The 17,230-nt window shown below is 51.9% G+C and overlaps 1 protein-coding gene across 3 annotated transcripts; it reads right to left on the bottom strand.

Moving 5' to 3' along the window:
• Positions 1 to 1,923: 1,923 nt before the first annotated feature.
• On the bottom strand, positions 1,924 to 16,218 carry HNRNPL (heterogeneous nuclear ribonucleoprotein L). Of its 3 annotated transcripts, XM_074369692.1 has the most exons (13): positions 13,620 to 13,898; positions 11,635 to 11,753; positions 10,810 to 11,047; positions 10,612 to 10,697; positions 9,494 to 9,590; positions 9,335 to 9,407; positions 5,900 to 5,971; positions 5,508 to 5,788; positions 4,312 to 4,433; positions 3,795 to 3,996; positions 3,057 to 3,114; positions 2,857 to 2,952; positions 1,924 to 2,315 (listed from the first exon to the last, which is right to left on the bottom strand). In XM_074369692.1, exons 1-13 carry the CDS (start codon positions 13,881 to 13,883, stop codon positions 2,257 to 2,259), a joined length of 1,767 nt encoding a protein of 588 aa, XP_074225793.1. In that variant the 5' UTR covers positions 13,884 to 13,898; the 3' UTR covers positions 1,924 to 2,256. The 3 variants fall into 3 exon arrangements, with proteins under 3 accessions (XP_074225793.1, XP_074225794.1, XP_074225792.1); XM_074369693.1 differs by lacking the exon at positions 13,620 to 13,898 and adding an exon at positions 16,147 to 16,218 and having other exon boundaries at positions 5,508 to 5,971; XM_074369691.1 differs by having other exon boundaries at positions 5,508 to 5,971.
• Positions 16,219 to 17,230: the final 1,012 nt, after the last annotated feature.

The following is a 17,230-nucleotide window of genomic DNA, read 5'->3' as shown; positions in this document are numbered from 1 at the left end:
CAGCGGTGACGTCCCGATTCCCACCATCTTTACTAAGGGCAACCGGAACTTGCCTTCCTGTTTCGCAGGGCGTGGCAGTAACTTCAGTGCACAAGGGCCCTTTGGCCGAGTGGGAACATGGCCTAATCCACTGTTGGGACATTCCTGTACAAAGTTCACCATAGCCGTTTCATAATGGTGGAGAAGTTGGATCTAGCCGAGTATCCAAGGGCACATTGGCAGAATAACTGCAGCCCTGCAAGTTTGTAATCAAGCACTTGCACCGAAGTAACTAAAAAGGAAACTAGTTACAAAGTTTATCCATGTAAGGGAGTGAAAATATAGACTTGCTAAAACTAAGCACTCACGGTATAATCTGAATCCTCACACCACCGCGGGGTCACACTATTTTCCCTTGTACGAAGAAGGAAACTACTGGGGAGCGTAAGCCTAGTTCAAGGTCTGTGGGCTTCAGGAGTATTTGTGTCCCTTGCACGTTCTTAAAATAATTTTTCAAAAACAAAATCACTTTAGAAAAAGCCAGTTAGCCCAAGGGTGTAAATAGTGCTGTAGAACTGCTTAAGTATACTCTTTAGGGAAATCTTCAAGAAGGTGAACAGATGTCTCTGGGCACTGGGATTGTAGGGAATGAATACCTTGCCTTCTTAATGTGTCAGATGGGTTGGCTCTTTTGGAAAACAGAATCAGTGACTCAACAGAGAACCGGTTATCTACACAATGGGAAACTCCTGAAACCACTGTGTAGATACCAAGATATGAAAAAAAAAAATTAAAGACATAGAACATTAAATTTGGTTGGTGCAAAAAGGGCTGTAGATTGCTCTATGTACAGAGTACTGGATATGCATAGTTCCTGGAAGGAGACTCGTGGCTCAAAGGATGAAAACTGGATGCTGGGAGACCAAGGAGAGTAATTAACTTTTCACCCCTTAACTTTAAAACAAATCCTAGTAGATTTAAGTTTATGGCTGTAAGGTGACTAGTTTCTTCTTGTCCAGAGGTTGTTTGCAGTGTCCCCTTAAGCAGTTTCATCTGATAAATGCCTTTGACTTTAATAGACTAGTTAATGTTTGGAAACTTCATAGGGAATTCCCAAGGTTTTTTTTTTTTTTTTTCAAAGCACACATACACAAGTCACCAGACTTTTTAACTTCTCTCTACAGGCTCTCTTCCCTCCAGTGAGTCAATATCCTCAAGGCAGGTTCCCTACCAGGATGTTGTCCTGCCCACGCCCAGCCCCAACCACATAAGTTCCCATCTACCAAGGCTGGGGAATAGCTATCATGCTGTAATTAACTATATCCTTTAATCCAGCAATTCCACTGCTAGTAATTTACCCCCACATCAGTAATCAGGGAAGCTGGCTAACACATTTCTATCAAGATATGCACACTAGTACTGTTTGCAGCAGGCAAATAATTAGAAATTACCTTCAGAACCAAGTAAATTATGACACATCCACAGGAGATACTCGAAGTAAAGATAAAGAGGTTGCCCTGTATGATATGATAGAGCATCATACAGTACAAAGCATTTTGTTAAAACACAATCCAGATAGAACTTCCCTTATAGGGGTGGGGGGAGTCACCAGAATTTGTTTTGAAGGTACTGGGGAGAAGACTCATTTTTATCTGAGATTTTCCAACCTTAGAAAGGCAGGTTATTTACTTTGGAAGATTAAGGCACTCTTTTTTTTTGATCTCTTGAATTTTTTTATTTTTCAACACTGTTTACTTAAACATTATTTACTTTCAAAAAGTGACTCTCCACAGATTTTCCTTAGGACTCTAATTCCTAGCATCATTCCTAGTAGGCAGCCCCTGGCCCAACATGCTCCTCTCAGGGCTAGGTCTGCCATGGTGTCCTGGCCTGCCTGCCTCTCTTCAGAAGACTGAGTGGGAGGGAAGCAGACACACCCTGGAATCCCAGAAAGTGCTGTTTATTTTGCAAACAATTTTATTGAAATGTGCCAAGAGTACATGGGCAGCACAAATATATGAACAGGAAAAAAAAAATCACATGTACAGTAATTTTTAAAAAGTGAAGGTTAATCTTGGGAGATGCCAGTTCCCCTTCCCCTCCCCCTTCAGACTTCCAGGATTTCCATTATGGTTAAGCTTCTACTAACCTAGCATTAAAAAAAAGGAATACAGGACATTTGCAAAAAAAAAAAAAAAAAAAAAAAAGGGGGGGAAAAACAGCATAAAGGAAAGAAAATGTTTTCCTGCTCAGATGGGACTCTTCATAGGCACCTAATTAGGAGGCGTGCTGAGCGGTGGAGAAACACAACTTCAGGGTGTAAGGGTATGGCCCATCTGCAAAAGAGGAGAGAGGTGTGATTGGGCCCCTCACTGGAGGTTCCCCCCACCCAGTTCCTCTGGTTTTGCCCAGCTCCGTTTTTCCGCAGTTCAATTGCAAGGGGCTAACTGGTCACTGCCAGTTTTGTTTTGAGATTCAAAACCAAGCCAAATACACAAGGCTTTTCTCCTTCTCTTTCTCCGGTCCCCCCGGAGGATCCCATTTAGGCCTGCCCAGGAACCGGGTGGGCAAATGTTACCTGCTGGCTAGTACAGCCCCCTTCCTGGGTACTATGTGAGCCGGCCTCTGACGCACAGAGAATGTCAGCTCCCAGGAGGACAAGCCTGAGCAACTCCCAAGCTGGCAGAGTGGGTGGCACAAGCAGCCAGCCTGGCCCTCCCATGGCTCTCCTGGCAACCAGGTCCCACCTGCCTGTGTCAGCTACAATGAGGAAACCTCTGGGGCCCTATCTTGATGGCAGGAAGGATGGCTCTAGCTTAAAGCAAGCCAACCTATCAGGCCACAACGGGGGTGACCGCAGGACACACAGATACTCACTTGGGTTTTTCATCTGGTAATGGTTCAGGAAGCCCAGAGTCTCCAGGGCATCGCTCTTGGACTCCCATTCCAGCAGCCCAGAAGAGCTGCGCTCACCTGATGGGAAAACAAAGGTTTTAGATTGATCTGGGCAGGAACCAGGGAGCCGCCCATCTATAATTCAGGAATAGGGGAGGAGGGCAGGGAAGCTGACTGCTCACTTTTGCCTGTGAACACTTTCACAGAAGATGGCCGCTTCACTCCCAGCTCATCGCAGATCTGCAACACAGACAATGAGTGAGTGCCGCGTGGCGGAATGCAGACTACAACTGAGTGGGTTTTTCTGGACAGCTTCTAAACTTTTATCACACACTCTAAGGTGTCCCTGTGACCCCCCAGAAGGTTGAGAAGCATCACTTGTAACTATTATATTGTTAAAACCCAGGAAACTGCTTTTTACATTTCTTCAGCTGTTATTTGGGTGTTGTGTTGGCCCTGGGTAAATGTTTACTGAACCCAGGAGCAACATCTCAGGTCAGACTAAGGCCCAAAGTCCAACTCTGCAGTCAGACTTCCTCCCCTCCCCCAGGCTGCCCTGGTTCCCTCCAACAGCACCTTAACAGGACCCTCCCTTCTAATGTTATCTAGGCACCAGAGGGCTTGACAGCACTGATGCTTTGAGACTGGACTCCAATTACCATCCTATCACCAAGACAGAGAGGAGGAAATCTTCCACAACAAATGAGCAGCCATCCTAGCTTGTCAAAAATGCAGGCTGCATGGCAAATGCCACTGCTGCTAGAAGCACGGGGCCATTCTGAGCCTGACTCGATCCCTGCTGTGTCCCTAGCACCCAGCTCAGGGCCAGCAGAGCAGACGCTCAATAGCTATTTCTTACAAACTAAACTGAATGGCTTCCTCAGATGGCTGCGCTGAGGGAGGGACTCCGTGGCACTTACCTCGAAGAAATTCTCTTCAGTCACCTCCAGAGGGGCATTGAAGAAGTGCAGCACGTTGCTAGGGTGCTGGATGCGGTTCTTGGCTGCCTGCTCTGGAGTGGAGAACCGGTTGTTCCTCGATTCACTGAAGTCTTTGTAACTGGAGGACCCGTCTTCTAGCCCGTATGACTGACCGGGCATGATGGCTGGTTGCTTGGAGACACTGTAGGAGGGAAGGGGAGCCCTCCATCAGACCCCCAGCTGTCCCCCACACCATGGTGGCCGCCTCTCTTGATAGCACTGTAGGCCTCGGGGAGGGGAGCATCTGCTCCAAAGCTGAGGACAGACCGACACTTTCTCCCACTGCTTCAGAAAAGCACCAGGGAGCACACCCACCACACCCAACACCAGCCTGGACAAGCTCCTGGCAGCACCGTGCTCCTCTGCTGAAACCTGTCCTAAGTGGGCCCCCTTCCCCTCACCTTCTCTCCTCAGTCCCTCTCCAACCCGCCCGAGCCCACAGAGACCGGGCACCTACCAGACATTCAGCCTCTGCCCAAACATGAAGTTGTTGTTGAGGTGGGTGATGGCCCGGTCCACAGCATAGCCGTCAGCCATCTCCACCATGGCGGCCCCTGGCTTGCTTTTCATGAATTTCACCTTGAGGAGAGCAGCCGTGGTCAGTACCACTGCCCAGCTGCCAGAGACCTCTCCTCCTGCCCCTTCTAAGTGAGTTAAAAGCAAGTGAACTCCTGCTCTGGATCTAGGCTTCCATGTCCTCACTTCTGAATAGGGAATCAGAAGAAAAGAGAAGCTTGCATGGCTCACAGCAAGTGCTCAGCCCATGTCGGGCAGCAGAGATGAGGTAGTGCTTTCCTAACTAAGACATGACCTATGAGAGGGTCATTTAATGAAGCACAACAGAAAAGCAGGTATAGTGGGGGATAAAAGCAGCTATTTCTATCAAGGTCTGTTACAGACATATATAAAGATTCTGAGTCACGATCATATGGGTTGTTATAAAAATATTAAAAAGGAGTGTCAGCTCTGAAGCCAGGCAATATAACTCTGAGTCCTGCTTCCACATAAAGGCATGCGAGCCTGGCAGAGTTATCTGCTCCCCACCACGCTTTCATTTCCCCTGCTTATCTCAAGGATTCTTCTAATAATTAAACAATTTACAACATGTAAAGTGCTTTTAACAGTGTCTGGCAGAGGAAGAACCCCTGACATGTACAAGCTGCTACTATTATTGAGCCAAGCCAGGGGCTGCAAACTCAAAGGCTTCCAGGATCCAGATGGGTATGACAGAAGCAAGAATCACCCAGTCTGAGGTGGACAATCACCAGGCAGCCCCATCCCCAAGCAAGGCAGGAAGGCCCAGTGTTGCCAAATCACTGCAAGTGTTCCAGAAAAAAACCCTTACACATATTTTACTAAGATGGGTAAAATTTATAAGTCATAATGCTTATGTTCAGTATCAGTACCTATGTGATAGTCTTGGCTCTTAAACATGGAAAATTTAAAAAACAAATCAAACAACCACATATACAGTGAAGACCAAACAAAATCTGTCTGCAGCCAGTCATCTAATTAAGCAAGTTACCCTCTCTGGACCAGCCTGCTCCTAAAGAGGCTCCTTTCCCATCCTGGCTCACTGGGGGCCAGAAGGTCAAGGCGTCCCCCGGGCCTGCCAGGTCTACAAGGAAAGCAGTGGACCTAGCGGCAGCTCACCTTCTCCACATTGCCATACAAGCAGAAGACATTGAAGACCCGGTCACAGTTCATCTTAGATTGATCCAAGCCATAGACCATGAGCACAGGGCTGTCGGCGTGGGGGCCATACTCGGGTGGTGGGGGAGGGGGTGGGGGGTGCCCATACTGGGGGCCGTAGCGACTTGGGCCCCGGCGGTGACCCCCCACTGGTGGGCCCATCCTTCTCCCTTCGTAGTGAGGTGGGGGGGGCCCGTAGCCCTCATCATGGTAATGGCTGTGGTACCCACCGTGGGGCCCTCCTGGGGGGTGGGAAGGAAAGAGAGGGAGGACGGGTGAGAATTTGCGCGTCGGACGGCGGGCAGGGGCACATGAGCCACGGGAGTCCACGGAGGGGAACCCCCTGCCCTCACCATATTCTGCGGGGTGATCTCCCAGGAGAGGGGGCTGCCTCTGGCGTTTGTTAGGGTTGCTGCCAGGGTCACCTGTAGACAGAGAATATAGTTAGAGCCTAGCCTGGAAAAAGGGGCATCTCTCTCCCTCCTGACTAGAAGCTAATCTCAATGTCCCTCAACGTCTGCAAGCCCAGGAACTGGCCCTTCCTTCCTCACAAGAGCTGCTGGGGCCTCCTTCCTGTGGCCAGACCCAGGGTGGGCATGAAGCCCAAGCTTCAAGGCTGGAATTTCCTGGTCTCCCCCCACCCATTCCAAGCAGGCTGCTTTCTGTTCTCTGAAGGATGAGGCCTGATTCTGGGCCTCTCACCTTGCCTGGGCTCTGGCAGGAAGCCCAGCTTTTGGGCGCTTCGGGCAACTTGCAGCTACTATGGAAGCTGATATGGGGACCAGGGACAGCTTTCTAAAATAACTCCCAATGAAAGGAGAGGATTTAACAGGCAGAAAGTGACCTCGGGAAGGGCAGAAAGATAAAACTGGGTCCACGAAGCCCCAAGGTTCTAGGAAGTCTAGGCCCTACTCTCTAGGTCTCTTCTTTCTCAGTCCCGGTCCCAATCACCCTCCCATCCAGACGTCCAACCCGAGGAGAGGGACTGTAGGAGAGGACAAACAGGGCAACATCAGAATCCGTTCAAATGAGCAGTCATGTACAAGGCATCAACATTCTCAGACCCGGACAATGGCGCAGATCCACCCCCGCCCCGACCCCAGCTGCAGTGCAGAAATCGCTACCATTAACTTAGCACTTGAGTGGCAGACACTGTGCTAAGCACTTTACAGACAGACATCACCGGTTCTTAAAATTCCTCACAACAACCCTATGAGGTAGGTACTATTTCACCCCGTTTTACAGATAAGAAAACTGAACAGTTAACTTTCAACTGAGCCGTTAAAAGACACTTTGGCCCAAGGTCACAGAGCAAGTTAGCGGCTGAGCCGAGATTTGAACCCAGGCCTGGCTGACTCCAAAACTCAGGGCTCAGGAACAATGCCCTTTCCTGCCACCCGGCCTGGGTTTTGTTTTTCAACAGTCATTACAAAGATGGAAAAGGGCTACTTACAGCAGAAGTACAGAGTACAATGTCCATTTGTCACAAAAAACAAATCTGTATTTTCTCTTACCATTGGACGCTTCAACAGTGAGTTAGCACAGTTCTGAAAGATGGCGTCCCATCAAACATACACTGCGACCCTGCATCACATGGTTTTACAGTCATAAATACAAGTCACGGTACACATCCGCTACAACTTTTTTTTTAATTGCTTTAAAAGTCAATGCTTTGATTAAATCAAAATGGCTCACAGATGTTCTGTCCTCAGAAGATATCAGAAAAGTGGAAAATAAACGTGTATGCAGTGGGTAGTGTCCCTCCGTGTTGTCACCTCCTCACATTGTGTGCTGCAGTGCGGTGCTTCTGGCTGTGTAGCGCTCCGTGTGCGTGTCTCCTGGTTATGAGGTGTGCCAGTGGCCCCACTATGCCCGCACTTTTGGCCTTGGGAGCGCGCCCAGTTACCCGCCAGCCGGTAACTGTGTACCTCTGAGCTGTTTGGCTGTCTGGTTTTAGGTCTGTTTTGGTTTTTTGATTTTGTTGTTGTTGTTGCTGTGGTTTTGTTTTGGTTTTTTTTTTTTTGGTTTCTGATCTCCAGTTGGTGCAGATTATGTTGGCAGCCGGTGACTGCAGAAAAAATAAAAATATCAAAACAGAAAAAAAAAAAAAAAAAAAAGGCCCTCCCCAAAGCAAAGGACTTAAAAACAAAGAACAAAAAAACCAAACCCACATGGCGAGGAATGGAGAGGATCCTATTGTCTTGGAGGCCCATGGAATCTACTTCAGTCTATGAAACGTTCTCCGAAAAGAGCGCCGCTGGCTGGCTGGGAGAGCTCTGTTCTCTGTGTTTCCTACTTCTGTGTACATTTTCGGGTTCAAGTTTGCTTGGATTTTGACTTTTTTTTTAATGTTTAATAAGAAAGCAGTGTCTGCTGCCATGTTGCGTCTCTTTCTCTCTTTGTCTCTGTCTGCCTCTGTCTCTGTGCTTGTAGTTGTTCCTTGGAGCGCGGTGTGGTGTTCTTGATGTAGTGAGCTCAAGTCTGCGGCTGTTTCTGGGGACGTGGTGGAGGCTGCATGTTCTGTTCTCTCCAGGAAGAGCTAGTGGTTTCTACCCTGTGTGTTGGTGACCAATGTGCAGAGGCAGAGCCGCTGAAGTCTGGTTCCCAAGGGGGTGGCGAAGCACCGCCCTCACTCCAGGTCACCTCATCAGCTCTCGTTTTTTGACCCCCAGCCCGGGGGCAGCCAAAGCTGAGAGGCATCAAAACCAATGCATAGCCAGCCCCTGCACTAGCCCCTGCCGGTCTGCACATCTTCTATTTATGTTCCTTGGAGAAGAAATGGTTGGTTGCCATGTTTCTGTTAGCAGTCATGTAATGCCATTGCCCGCTCTGGTACATTCACTGGTCACCAATTTGCCTCTGACCTCTGGAGGGGGCAGCCAGCCCCACAGCGCCCATTTTGAGGGTCCTGGGTAAGAGTCTAGCCCACCCTGCCCACTGCTTCCCAGCTGCAAGGGTGAGCAAGACAGGCCTGCCTAGGAACGGGAGGCCTCTGGCTTCCCAGGGCCTGTGAGATGTCATCAACCAGCCTCCTCCCTCAGCCCATGGCCTAGTCCGACGTATCAGACCAAGACAGAAACAGAGATGGACGGTCTTGCTGAGGGGGTGCCGCTGTTTTTCAAAGGCAATCCTCCACCTCTCCCTCCTATCCAAGGCAAACCATTCTTGACAGGTTCTAGGAAGAGGGCTGTCCATTTGGGCCCCCTGCAGAGAAGATGCATCCCCTCTACAAGTGAGGTGAGGCTTGTCCGCCCTGTCGCAATCCAGGGTGTCTCACCTCCACAAGGTCAACTTGCTCAAAGGCTCTGCTGCAAGGGCCCGGGAGCCCTCATCACCTCCCCAACCTGTCCCCGCAAACAAGCAGCCCCTCTCAATAGTGGAGAGCAAACGGACCACACCTGGCCCAGTGAGAACGGAGAGTCAGTGACCCTAAGCAGGCTCCTAGAATGGAAGCAGCAAAACCCTTCTGGGAGCTGCTACTGGTTTAGAAGCCATCGCCACGCCCTGTGCTCAGTGAGGCCCGGCTCCCCACCCCACCCAGACCTCTGCCTTGATGGTGCACCCTCGGCCGCAAAGGGGGCCACAAGCAGCAGCTGGGACCTACTGAGGCCCCTCATTCACCCTCTCCCACTGGAGTGTCTTTTCCGAGAGCTGACCCCAAGGCCCTCCCATGTCCACAGGGAGCCCAATGGCATTACATAACCCTGATCCCAGGTCTATGAACTGCACTAGTCAAGTGAAGGCAAGGCGGGTGGGTGTGTTTAGAACAAAGTGGCCGTCAGGATTACCTTGTCCACTGAGGTTGGGGTTTGTATAGTCCCAAGTATCCTGATCGTTCTTGAACACGTTCAAGCGTGTAGGCTGCAGGGACAAGACAAAGCTTGAGATCAGCCAGGCCCTAGGCTCCCCTGGGAAGCTGACAAGAGGCAGCCATTTCCCAGACCCACCTTCGCATATTCGATCTTCAGAGTGCAACAGCCCGAGTAGATGTCAGCCCCATTGAGTGAGGCCTTGGCCCGCTGAGCACTCTGCACAGAATCAAATGTGAGTAAAGTTAAGGAAAGTCTTATCCCAAAAGCTCTCTGCAAAGAGCTTCTAAGTTGTCCCGGAGAGGGATGAGGGTGGAAAGGTAGCACCCAAAAACTGTTCCAGGTGGGCTCCAGGATTAGTTCACTGACCACAGCCACTCCTATGTAGACAGCTGGAGTGCTGCCCTGGGTGAGCAGGCACTGGCCAGAGATCCCCCGTGACCTGTACTCCCACTGCCACCAGCACAGGGGTGGCAGGCACCTTCTCCTTTAGCCTGATCCTCTCCCTCTCATGCTGTGTAAGCCTGAACTGAGATGTCAACGAGATTATACTCCTGCCCCAATAATCCACCAGTGGCTTCCCACTGCACTCTGACCCAAGCTTCACCCCACATCCAGGACGCTCTACCAATCCCTCCCAACGTCTTAAACCTCTCCCCTAGTCAACTACTCTTCAGTTGTCAGGATGTCTGCTTTCTCCAACACTAAGATCCTGCTCATCTAAGGACCTTACCTTTGCAGAGGCGGGTTCCTCAGCCTGAATATGTCCCTAGTTTCTCATGGAAACAGAGTATCACCTCCTCAGAAATGGTCCCAGATCCCCTGTAAACTCCATACCCCGTATCTCCAAGTGCCGTTCTTTCCCTTCACTTTAACTCTGCACTTTCACACCACAGTTGACCCTTGAACACAAGGTGTTACCTGTGCGCATGTTTATTAGGGGTGCCAACCCTCTGTGCAGTTGAAAAATCCAAGTATTCAAACAACCACAGATGGTATAGCACTGTACTACATATTTAGAAAGTGAAATCCAGGTGTTAAATGGACCATGAAATTCAAATCCATCTTGTTCAAGGGTCAACTGTTTACGTTTGATTAGTTGTTTATTAACCATCCTTCCCATCATGCCATGGGCTCTATGAAGACACCTGGCATGTGGCAGGCATTCAACAGACACATGCTGGTTCAAAGTATGGACCCAGCTGAACCCCGTGACACCCCACCCCAAATAAAACTCATTTCCCAGCAAAGGATATTCCACCATGGCCTGGACTCCATTCTTCCGGAAAATGACAATTCTCTGAACAGGGCCACAAGGATTACAGATAGTGTAAAGAACATCCTGTGAAAGCAAAGATGGACAAGATGAAGGAGCACTTGCAGGCCAGACTGGCTCAGGGAAAAAAGGAAGGAGGGGATTTCATAGAAGAACCCAAATACCCGTTGGCACGCACCGTTGTAATGGAATAGATGGGGTTCAGGATGGTAAAGAGAAGTACGCTGTTGACGCTCCGGGAGTCATCAGAGTCCCCGGGGCGGGAGATCTTCTGGCTGGTAGAGTAATTGACAAAAGCTGGGTGGCCGGCAATGTAGATCTGGTTGTCAGCTGCGTAGTTCACAGCGTTGCAAGCCCCCAACACATCTTCAAACTCCACCAATGCTTGTCTCTTTTTAGGCATTACCACCACATAGCTGGCAGAGAGAACACGGATTGCAGTCTTCTCAGGGTGATGAAAACAAGAGTCAGAGGGCAGCCTCAGTCTTCTGTGAGCTGACCCCTCTCTGGCCTCTGGACTTCTCTGTGCCCTAACATGGTTTCCTGACCTGAACACCCCTTGCCGTAAGTAGCACAACAGGCAAAAGAGGTGTGTGCAGCTTTGGCCTCACCTTCTTTGGGAAGCCTTCCTCTCCAAGCCCTCACCTGAGTCATAAGCCTCCCCCAGACTCCTGGGTTCCCCTATCACAGTGCTGACCACTCTGAGCAGGCAACTGTCTGAGAGGAGTTAGAGCAGTTCTGTTCACTACTGTATTCTCATTACCCAGTGTATGTCAAATACTCAAAACTACAAGGCAGAGAAAGAAAGGAAGGAGGAAAAAAAACCACAGAACTTCCTGTAACTGACCCAAAGTACGATGGCTAACCCTAGGAGTAGAGGAGCCCCAGGACCTAGCTAAGGGATCCCAGACCGAAATGGCCAAATCATTTCCAACAAGAAATCCAGTGACACACAGGACACCAAGGAGTTGAACACCCAACCCCTGACCTCTAAGCTGAATACCTGATGGGTCCAAATTCCTGCAAGGCCTCCACAAGGTCAGCTTCCACCACGCCGTCAATCAGGCCCCTGATGTGGACAACTGGGGAGGCAGGGGTTTTGTGCGGGTCATCGTAGTTCTCCTAAGGAAAGGAAGCAAAAGCAAGATCTCATCGTCTGCTGTAGAAGATAGTGGCCCACTGGCCTCTGTGCTGTTGAGAACCCAGTCAGATAAAATACCTGAGTGTCACCCAGGAAGGACATACAGGGCAGCAATTCAATCATTCACCCCCAAAAGACTCTGGGCTAGCGGAGCAGAGGACCAGGCAAGTCCCATCTTACATTTCTCTTCCCACTGGTCAAGAAAATGTGGGAAAAGAGTGGCTTGGAGGGGATACCACTGGCAGTGAGGGCTCAAACAATTCTCTGCTGCAGTCCGAACCAGGACATTCCCTTTGCAAACACCCCAGCTTCTTTGCCCTTCCCCTAGTGGAGGAAGCTACCATCACCGCCCAACCAAGCACTGCTGCTCCCACCACTCATACCCCAGGTCTAGCAGGTGCCTCAGAAGCTGTGGCAGCCAGGACAGTCTTGACTGCCTCCAGTCTTCAATTACCTTCCCACCAAAATCTGTGTTGGAAAAACACTACTTAGGTCAGACTTAAAGAAAAACTAAGCAAGGAAAATCTTTCAGAAAAAAACAGAAACTCCAACCCGTATCACTAAAAACCAAGACAGTTCTCTTCTCAGGGGAACTATCTTTCCACCCACAGACAGCAGCCTCTGGGAATCAAGAGGAAAGTAAACTTTCTCAACCTCTCATGGGCTCTGAGCCCAGCCTACAGACTGAGAACCGCCAGGCAGAAGACCATGGTGGGGGGCAGAGTTGGATTCTATTTCAGGAATGAACCACACAAACCACACGGGGCACATCTGCCTGATGGTTACCAGCTCAGTGATCTGGAGTTCCACAGCCCTGAGTTGTAATCCCAGCCCCTTCTGGCACTAGCTATATGACCTAAACGATTCTACCTCACCTCTGTAAGTAGGGAATAACATCATTCCCCATCTCATACAGGAGTATTAATTCAGTTAAAATACTTTTAAGATGCGTGCAACAAGGCCTGGCATGGATTAAAATGGCAATAAATCAGTTACAGAGCGCGGCTAAACCCTGAAAAACTCTGCAAATGGCTTAACAGGAAAGGACTTCGGGAACCTTCAGGGAGGAGGGAATGGGCTCCAAGCCAGAAGTATCAACTGGTAGTCTCTTCGGTGTAGGAGACTAAAGAGGCTGAATCCCTTCCAAGATACCCACCCCCTGGGAACATTTTGGTTCATCAAACCGACTGCACCCAATTAACCCCCGGAAATGGTAAGCAAACTTGTGATGACTCCCAAGCTTGGCTCAATCTCCAAACAGATAAAAAACCCTTTCACAAGACTTTCTTCCGGTTTTCAATGCCCACAAAAATGGGGGACTAGTCTGGCGAAGTATCTTCAAGTAAAACAATTTCTGTATTGAAACAAACCATGACGCTACGATTTAACAGCGATCGAACAAAATTTCCCACTCAGGGGCGGAAAAGGCCACCACCCACCCGTTCCCGCTCACGCGGTGCCCCCCCCAAGGCCAACCGCCCACGAGGCCCGGGCAGGAGAAGTGCGCCTGCGCATGGGGCCAGAGAAGAAAACGAGAAGGGAAAAATGCCCGGCCGCGTGCCCGGCCCCCACTTGCAGCCCGCGGCGCCTGCGCAGTGCGCCACCCGCAGCGCGAGCAGTTTCCTTCGCCCCCCCCAACACCCGGCTCTGAGTAGCGCGCACGCGCAAATGCCTGTCCTCGCGCAAACCCCGCCATTTGCCCAACGCCTGCCCCTCCTCCACCCCGTCCAAGACGCAAGGGCCTGGGCGCGTGCGCACAGGCCCCCATACCCAAAATAAATACCCTCAAGGTGGAAAATTTCCCCTCCCTTCCCAGCCGTCTCCAGCGCCTAGGGCCCTGGCCTCACCCCGCCGCCGCCGCCCGCCGCCCCGGCTCCTCCACCGCCGCCGCCACCGCCTCCATGCTGGTCGCCGGCGTTGTCAGTCTTGAGCCGCTTAGGGGCCCGGCCGCCCTCGCTGCCGCCGCCGTAGTAGCGGCCACCGCCGCCTCCGCCGCCCGCCGCCGCCATCTTCACCATCGCTCCGGACCGCCTCCGCTGCTCGTCCGGCTGCTGCCTCTGCTCCAGCCGCCGACGCCGCTTCTCCGCCCGGGGCAGCAGCCTCCGCGACATGGCGGCGCAGAACCCGCCTCCCCCCGCCTCTCATTGGGGGAGGGACACGCCCGTCACCCGCCGCCCCCACCCGATAGGGGGAGCCACTGGTCCCGCCGCGGGGGGAGGGGAAGCCTCCGCACGCCTTGCACGCCTATTGGGTAAAGTCCACGCCGTTCTGCGGGAGTGCCCGCCCTCGTTTGTCTGGGACACTTCTTATAGGCGAGCGCTTTCTGCCAGTCATTTCGCCAATCCCGCCGCTTTAAAATAAACTGCAACTTGATAGGTCGGATTTCTGGCACTGCCTGGCCCCCTTAGGAGTAACTGATTGGAGCGGCTCTCCCCACTGTCCTGAAAACCCTGCCTCCTTCCCACTTTCATTGGTTTTCTCGCTAACCCATCAAGCCGAAAGCCCTTAGTCTTCCAGTCATAGCGACTACCTTCCGGCGCTTCTAGGCAAGAAGACAAGGAAGCCCCTCCCCTCTGGCTTTCTACACTGGTTACTGCAGATGTCCATCCTCTGCATCTCCACTCGATTAGTCAATGGAGAGTGGAAAGAGTCCTCTCTCCAGACGGTAAGACCACTGGTTGTCCTTGATTGGCTGAAAAAGGGGAGCCCCTCCCAGGCCCGTTGGCGCTCTTTGGCGCAGCCTAGCAAAGGATCGGAGGCTAAAACGCATGCGCGAATATGCTTTAAGGCGCCTCCGGAGGCGGGGCGATCCTCTGAAGGAGCGAAGGCCTACAGTACCCTGAGATTTGTTGAGTAACTGCAGTGAGCAGCGCCCGAAGGGTAGACTAAGTTAGAGGGGTAACTACCAGTGCAGCTCTGTCCCCACCATTATATCCTATTCCTCTCCATCTCTAACCTTCACAATACCAGAGGAATTTTTCTTTTAACCCAGGCGGACCCTTTCCCTCACTACAAAACCATTCGCTGCTGCCGACTATCTTCTGACCCTTTCCAGTTCACGAGCGTCCTTTCACCACTCCATCTCTAAATTCAGCCACAATAACTCCTTTGAGTTTGCAGAAAGGGAAGGATCTTTCGCGCACCTCTCAATCTTTGCCCAGGCAGGCCCTTCCACCCAGAATACTTTTTTCACTACCCCTCCTGGCCGGAACTAAGGAATAAATTTCTCTCGTCCGTGCTCAGTTCACTGAAAAGCATTCCTGGTCCCTACCAGCCCTGACACTCCGGGTTCCCCCATGATAACCCCTGATCACTCAACCAATGGTTTTCACGCGACAGCCCTTACTACCCTGGGTTGTCACAGTTTGGTAACTGTCTCTTCCCGTAGCATGGAAGTCCTGGGTGGGCAAGGGAGCGGTAGTCCCTGTCTAGGCCTTAGTGAGATTGACAAGCTCCCGGCACAGTGCGAGCACTCTGTATGTAAAGGAGAGTAGTATGGTGTTCTAAGTTTCCGGCGGGCCCTTGTTCCCGTCAAGGCGGGTACGCCCACTCCACCCAGAACATCCTCAGTCTCTAGGGTCCAACGACCCCCAATAGCCAGAACCTGGGAGCGGGGCCAGGGGCTGACGTAGGATCCCGCCCTAAGGGCTCTAACGTTACGGGGCAGCCTGCTGGGGGCACGCTGCGTTTAAAAAGTGAAGAGAGTCGTGGGAAATGCGGGGGATGCCCCCGAGATGCTCTGGGAACCTTTCCACTCGGGTGAAAAGGGATTCCTGAGATAGAAGTCCTCGTGGAAACTAAGTTTGAAGTGGGGTCAGTGGCACTAAGAGAATGGGACTGGCCTGGTAGGTCCGCGGGTTTGGGGAGATAAGAAAGTTAAGGGTGGGCTGATAGAGATCTAAATCAGCTCTCCATTAGCCGGAGAAGGTCCAAAGAGGGCAGCAGAGCGGAGACTGGAGGTCGGCGCAGCGCCTCCAACACGTGATCGGTGCGACAGTCGCAAGGCGGGGCGGGTCCCACTGAAGGGCGGGGTCGCGAGGTCCGGACGTCAGAGAAATGCGGTGGGGGGAGGGGAAGAGAGGGGCCCCTCCCCTCCCCGCCCCCGCGCCCGGCCCCGACGCCCCTCGCGCCGGCGCGAGCCGACAGGACGCGGCGGAACCGTCTCCCGCGCTGCACGTTCCGGGCCGCTTACCTGCCCAAGCACGCCCAAGGCGGGCGACCGGGCGGCCCCGTTATCTGCACCTCAGTGCTCCCGGCCTCAGCCCCTCCCCCCACTCCTTGCGCTCCGGCCGCGGCGGCGGCGGCGGGGCGGCGCCTCCTGAGGATCACCCCCCACCCCGCACCCCTCCCCAGCCTCTCGCCCCCAGCCCCTACCAGTTCGGCGGCGAGCCTGGCCGGCCGTCCGAGATCGAAAAGAGAGCAGACACTGGGAAGTTTTGGGGGAGGGAGGGGCGGGCCTTAAAGGGACCACGACCTCTTTCCAGCCCGGAAAAAAAATGTAGGGGGGTGTTGGGGGTAGACCGAGAGTTGCTCCGCGTTTGAATGGAGGAGACCACGCGAAAAAGGAATGAGTAGACTCCGCGTCCCTTTTCCCTAAACCCCCTCCACACCCGCCCCCATCCTTCTCAGAAAGTCGCGCAGTTGTTTGGGAATCATACCTCATTACTCCTGGTCGGCCAAGTGTTCTGTCGGTTGAGGTAAATGTTGGGCTGCACATTGTTTAGATGGAGAAATGGGCTCAGGGGACGCAAGCGACCAACCCAGGATCCCACAGCTTTTAAGTGGCATAGCAGGATTCCTCTGCCACCAAAGACTCATAACCAATGCACTGCTGTACCTGTTATGGTTATGGCAGCTGCAATATCCCTTGGAAGTGAGCATGGGCCGTGGGGTCAGACTGCCAGCGTTCAAATATGGAGGCTTCACCTACTAGTTCTGTGGCCTTGGGAAAGTGAGTTGCCATCCTGGAGCCTGTTTCCTCATCCAGTAGGAGGTTGGTAATAGCACATTCCTCGCTGGCTGGTCTCGAGAGGTACTGAGAATGTCCGGAAGCAGAGGGGAACCCCAGGTCTACCTCTGTTTCACAGATGGGGTACAGTTGAGGCCCAGAGACGGGAAAGACCGGCTGAAATTCACCACAGCTGGGCAGCCTCTGAAAAAGCGAGTCCTTCCCTCCTTAAGCATAATCTGACCATTGTGGGCCCAACTAAATCCATCCCTAAGCCTTTCTACTTGTTCTCTACCTGGCAAAAACACTGGTTTTCCTTCTGCTCATCAAATACTCAAAGCTCATTCCTGACATTGCACTGGCTGTTTGGTCTGCCTAGAATATTCTTCTCCCAGATCTTTGGTCCTCATCACACAGACTTTGGCACAAATGTCACCTGAGCAGCCCAGTCTAATTAACCCCCATACACAGTCATAATCACAGCTTACCATATATCCCCCTCTTTGCCTT

Source organism: Camelus bactrianus, chromosome 9, assembly GCF_048773025.1.
Source record: "Camelus bactrianus isolate YW-2024 breed Bactrian camel chromosome 9, ASM4877302v1, whole genome shotgun sequence".
Lineage (NCBI taxonomy): Eukaryota > Metazoa > Chordata > Mammalia > Artiodactyla > Camelidae > Camelus > Camelus bactrianus.
The sequence above is the reverse complement of the archived record's forward strand: the minus strand, read 5'-3'. Positions and strand labels throughout refer to the sequence as shown.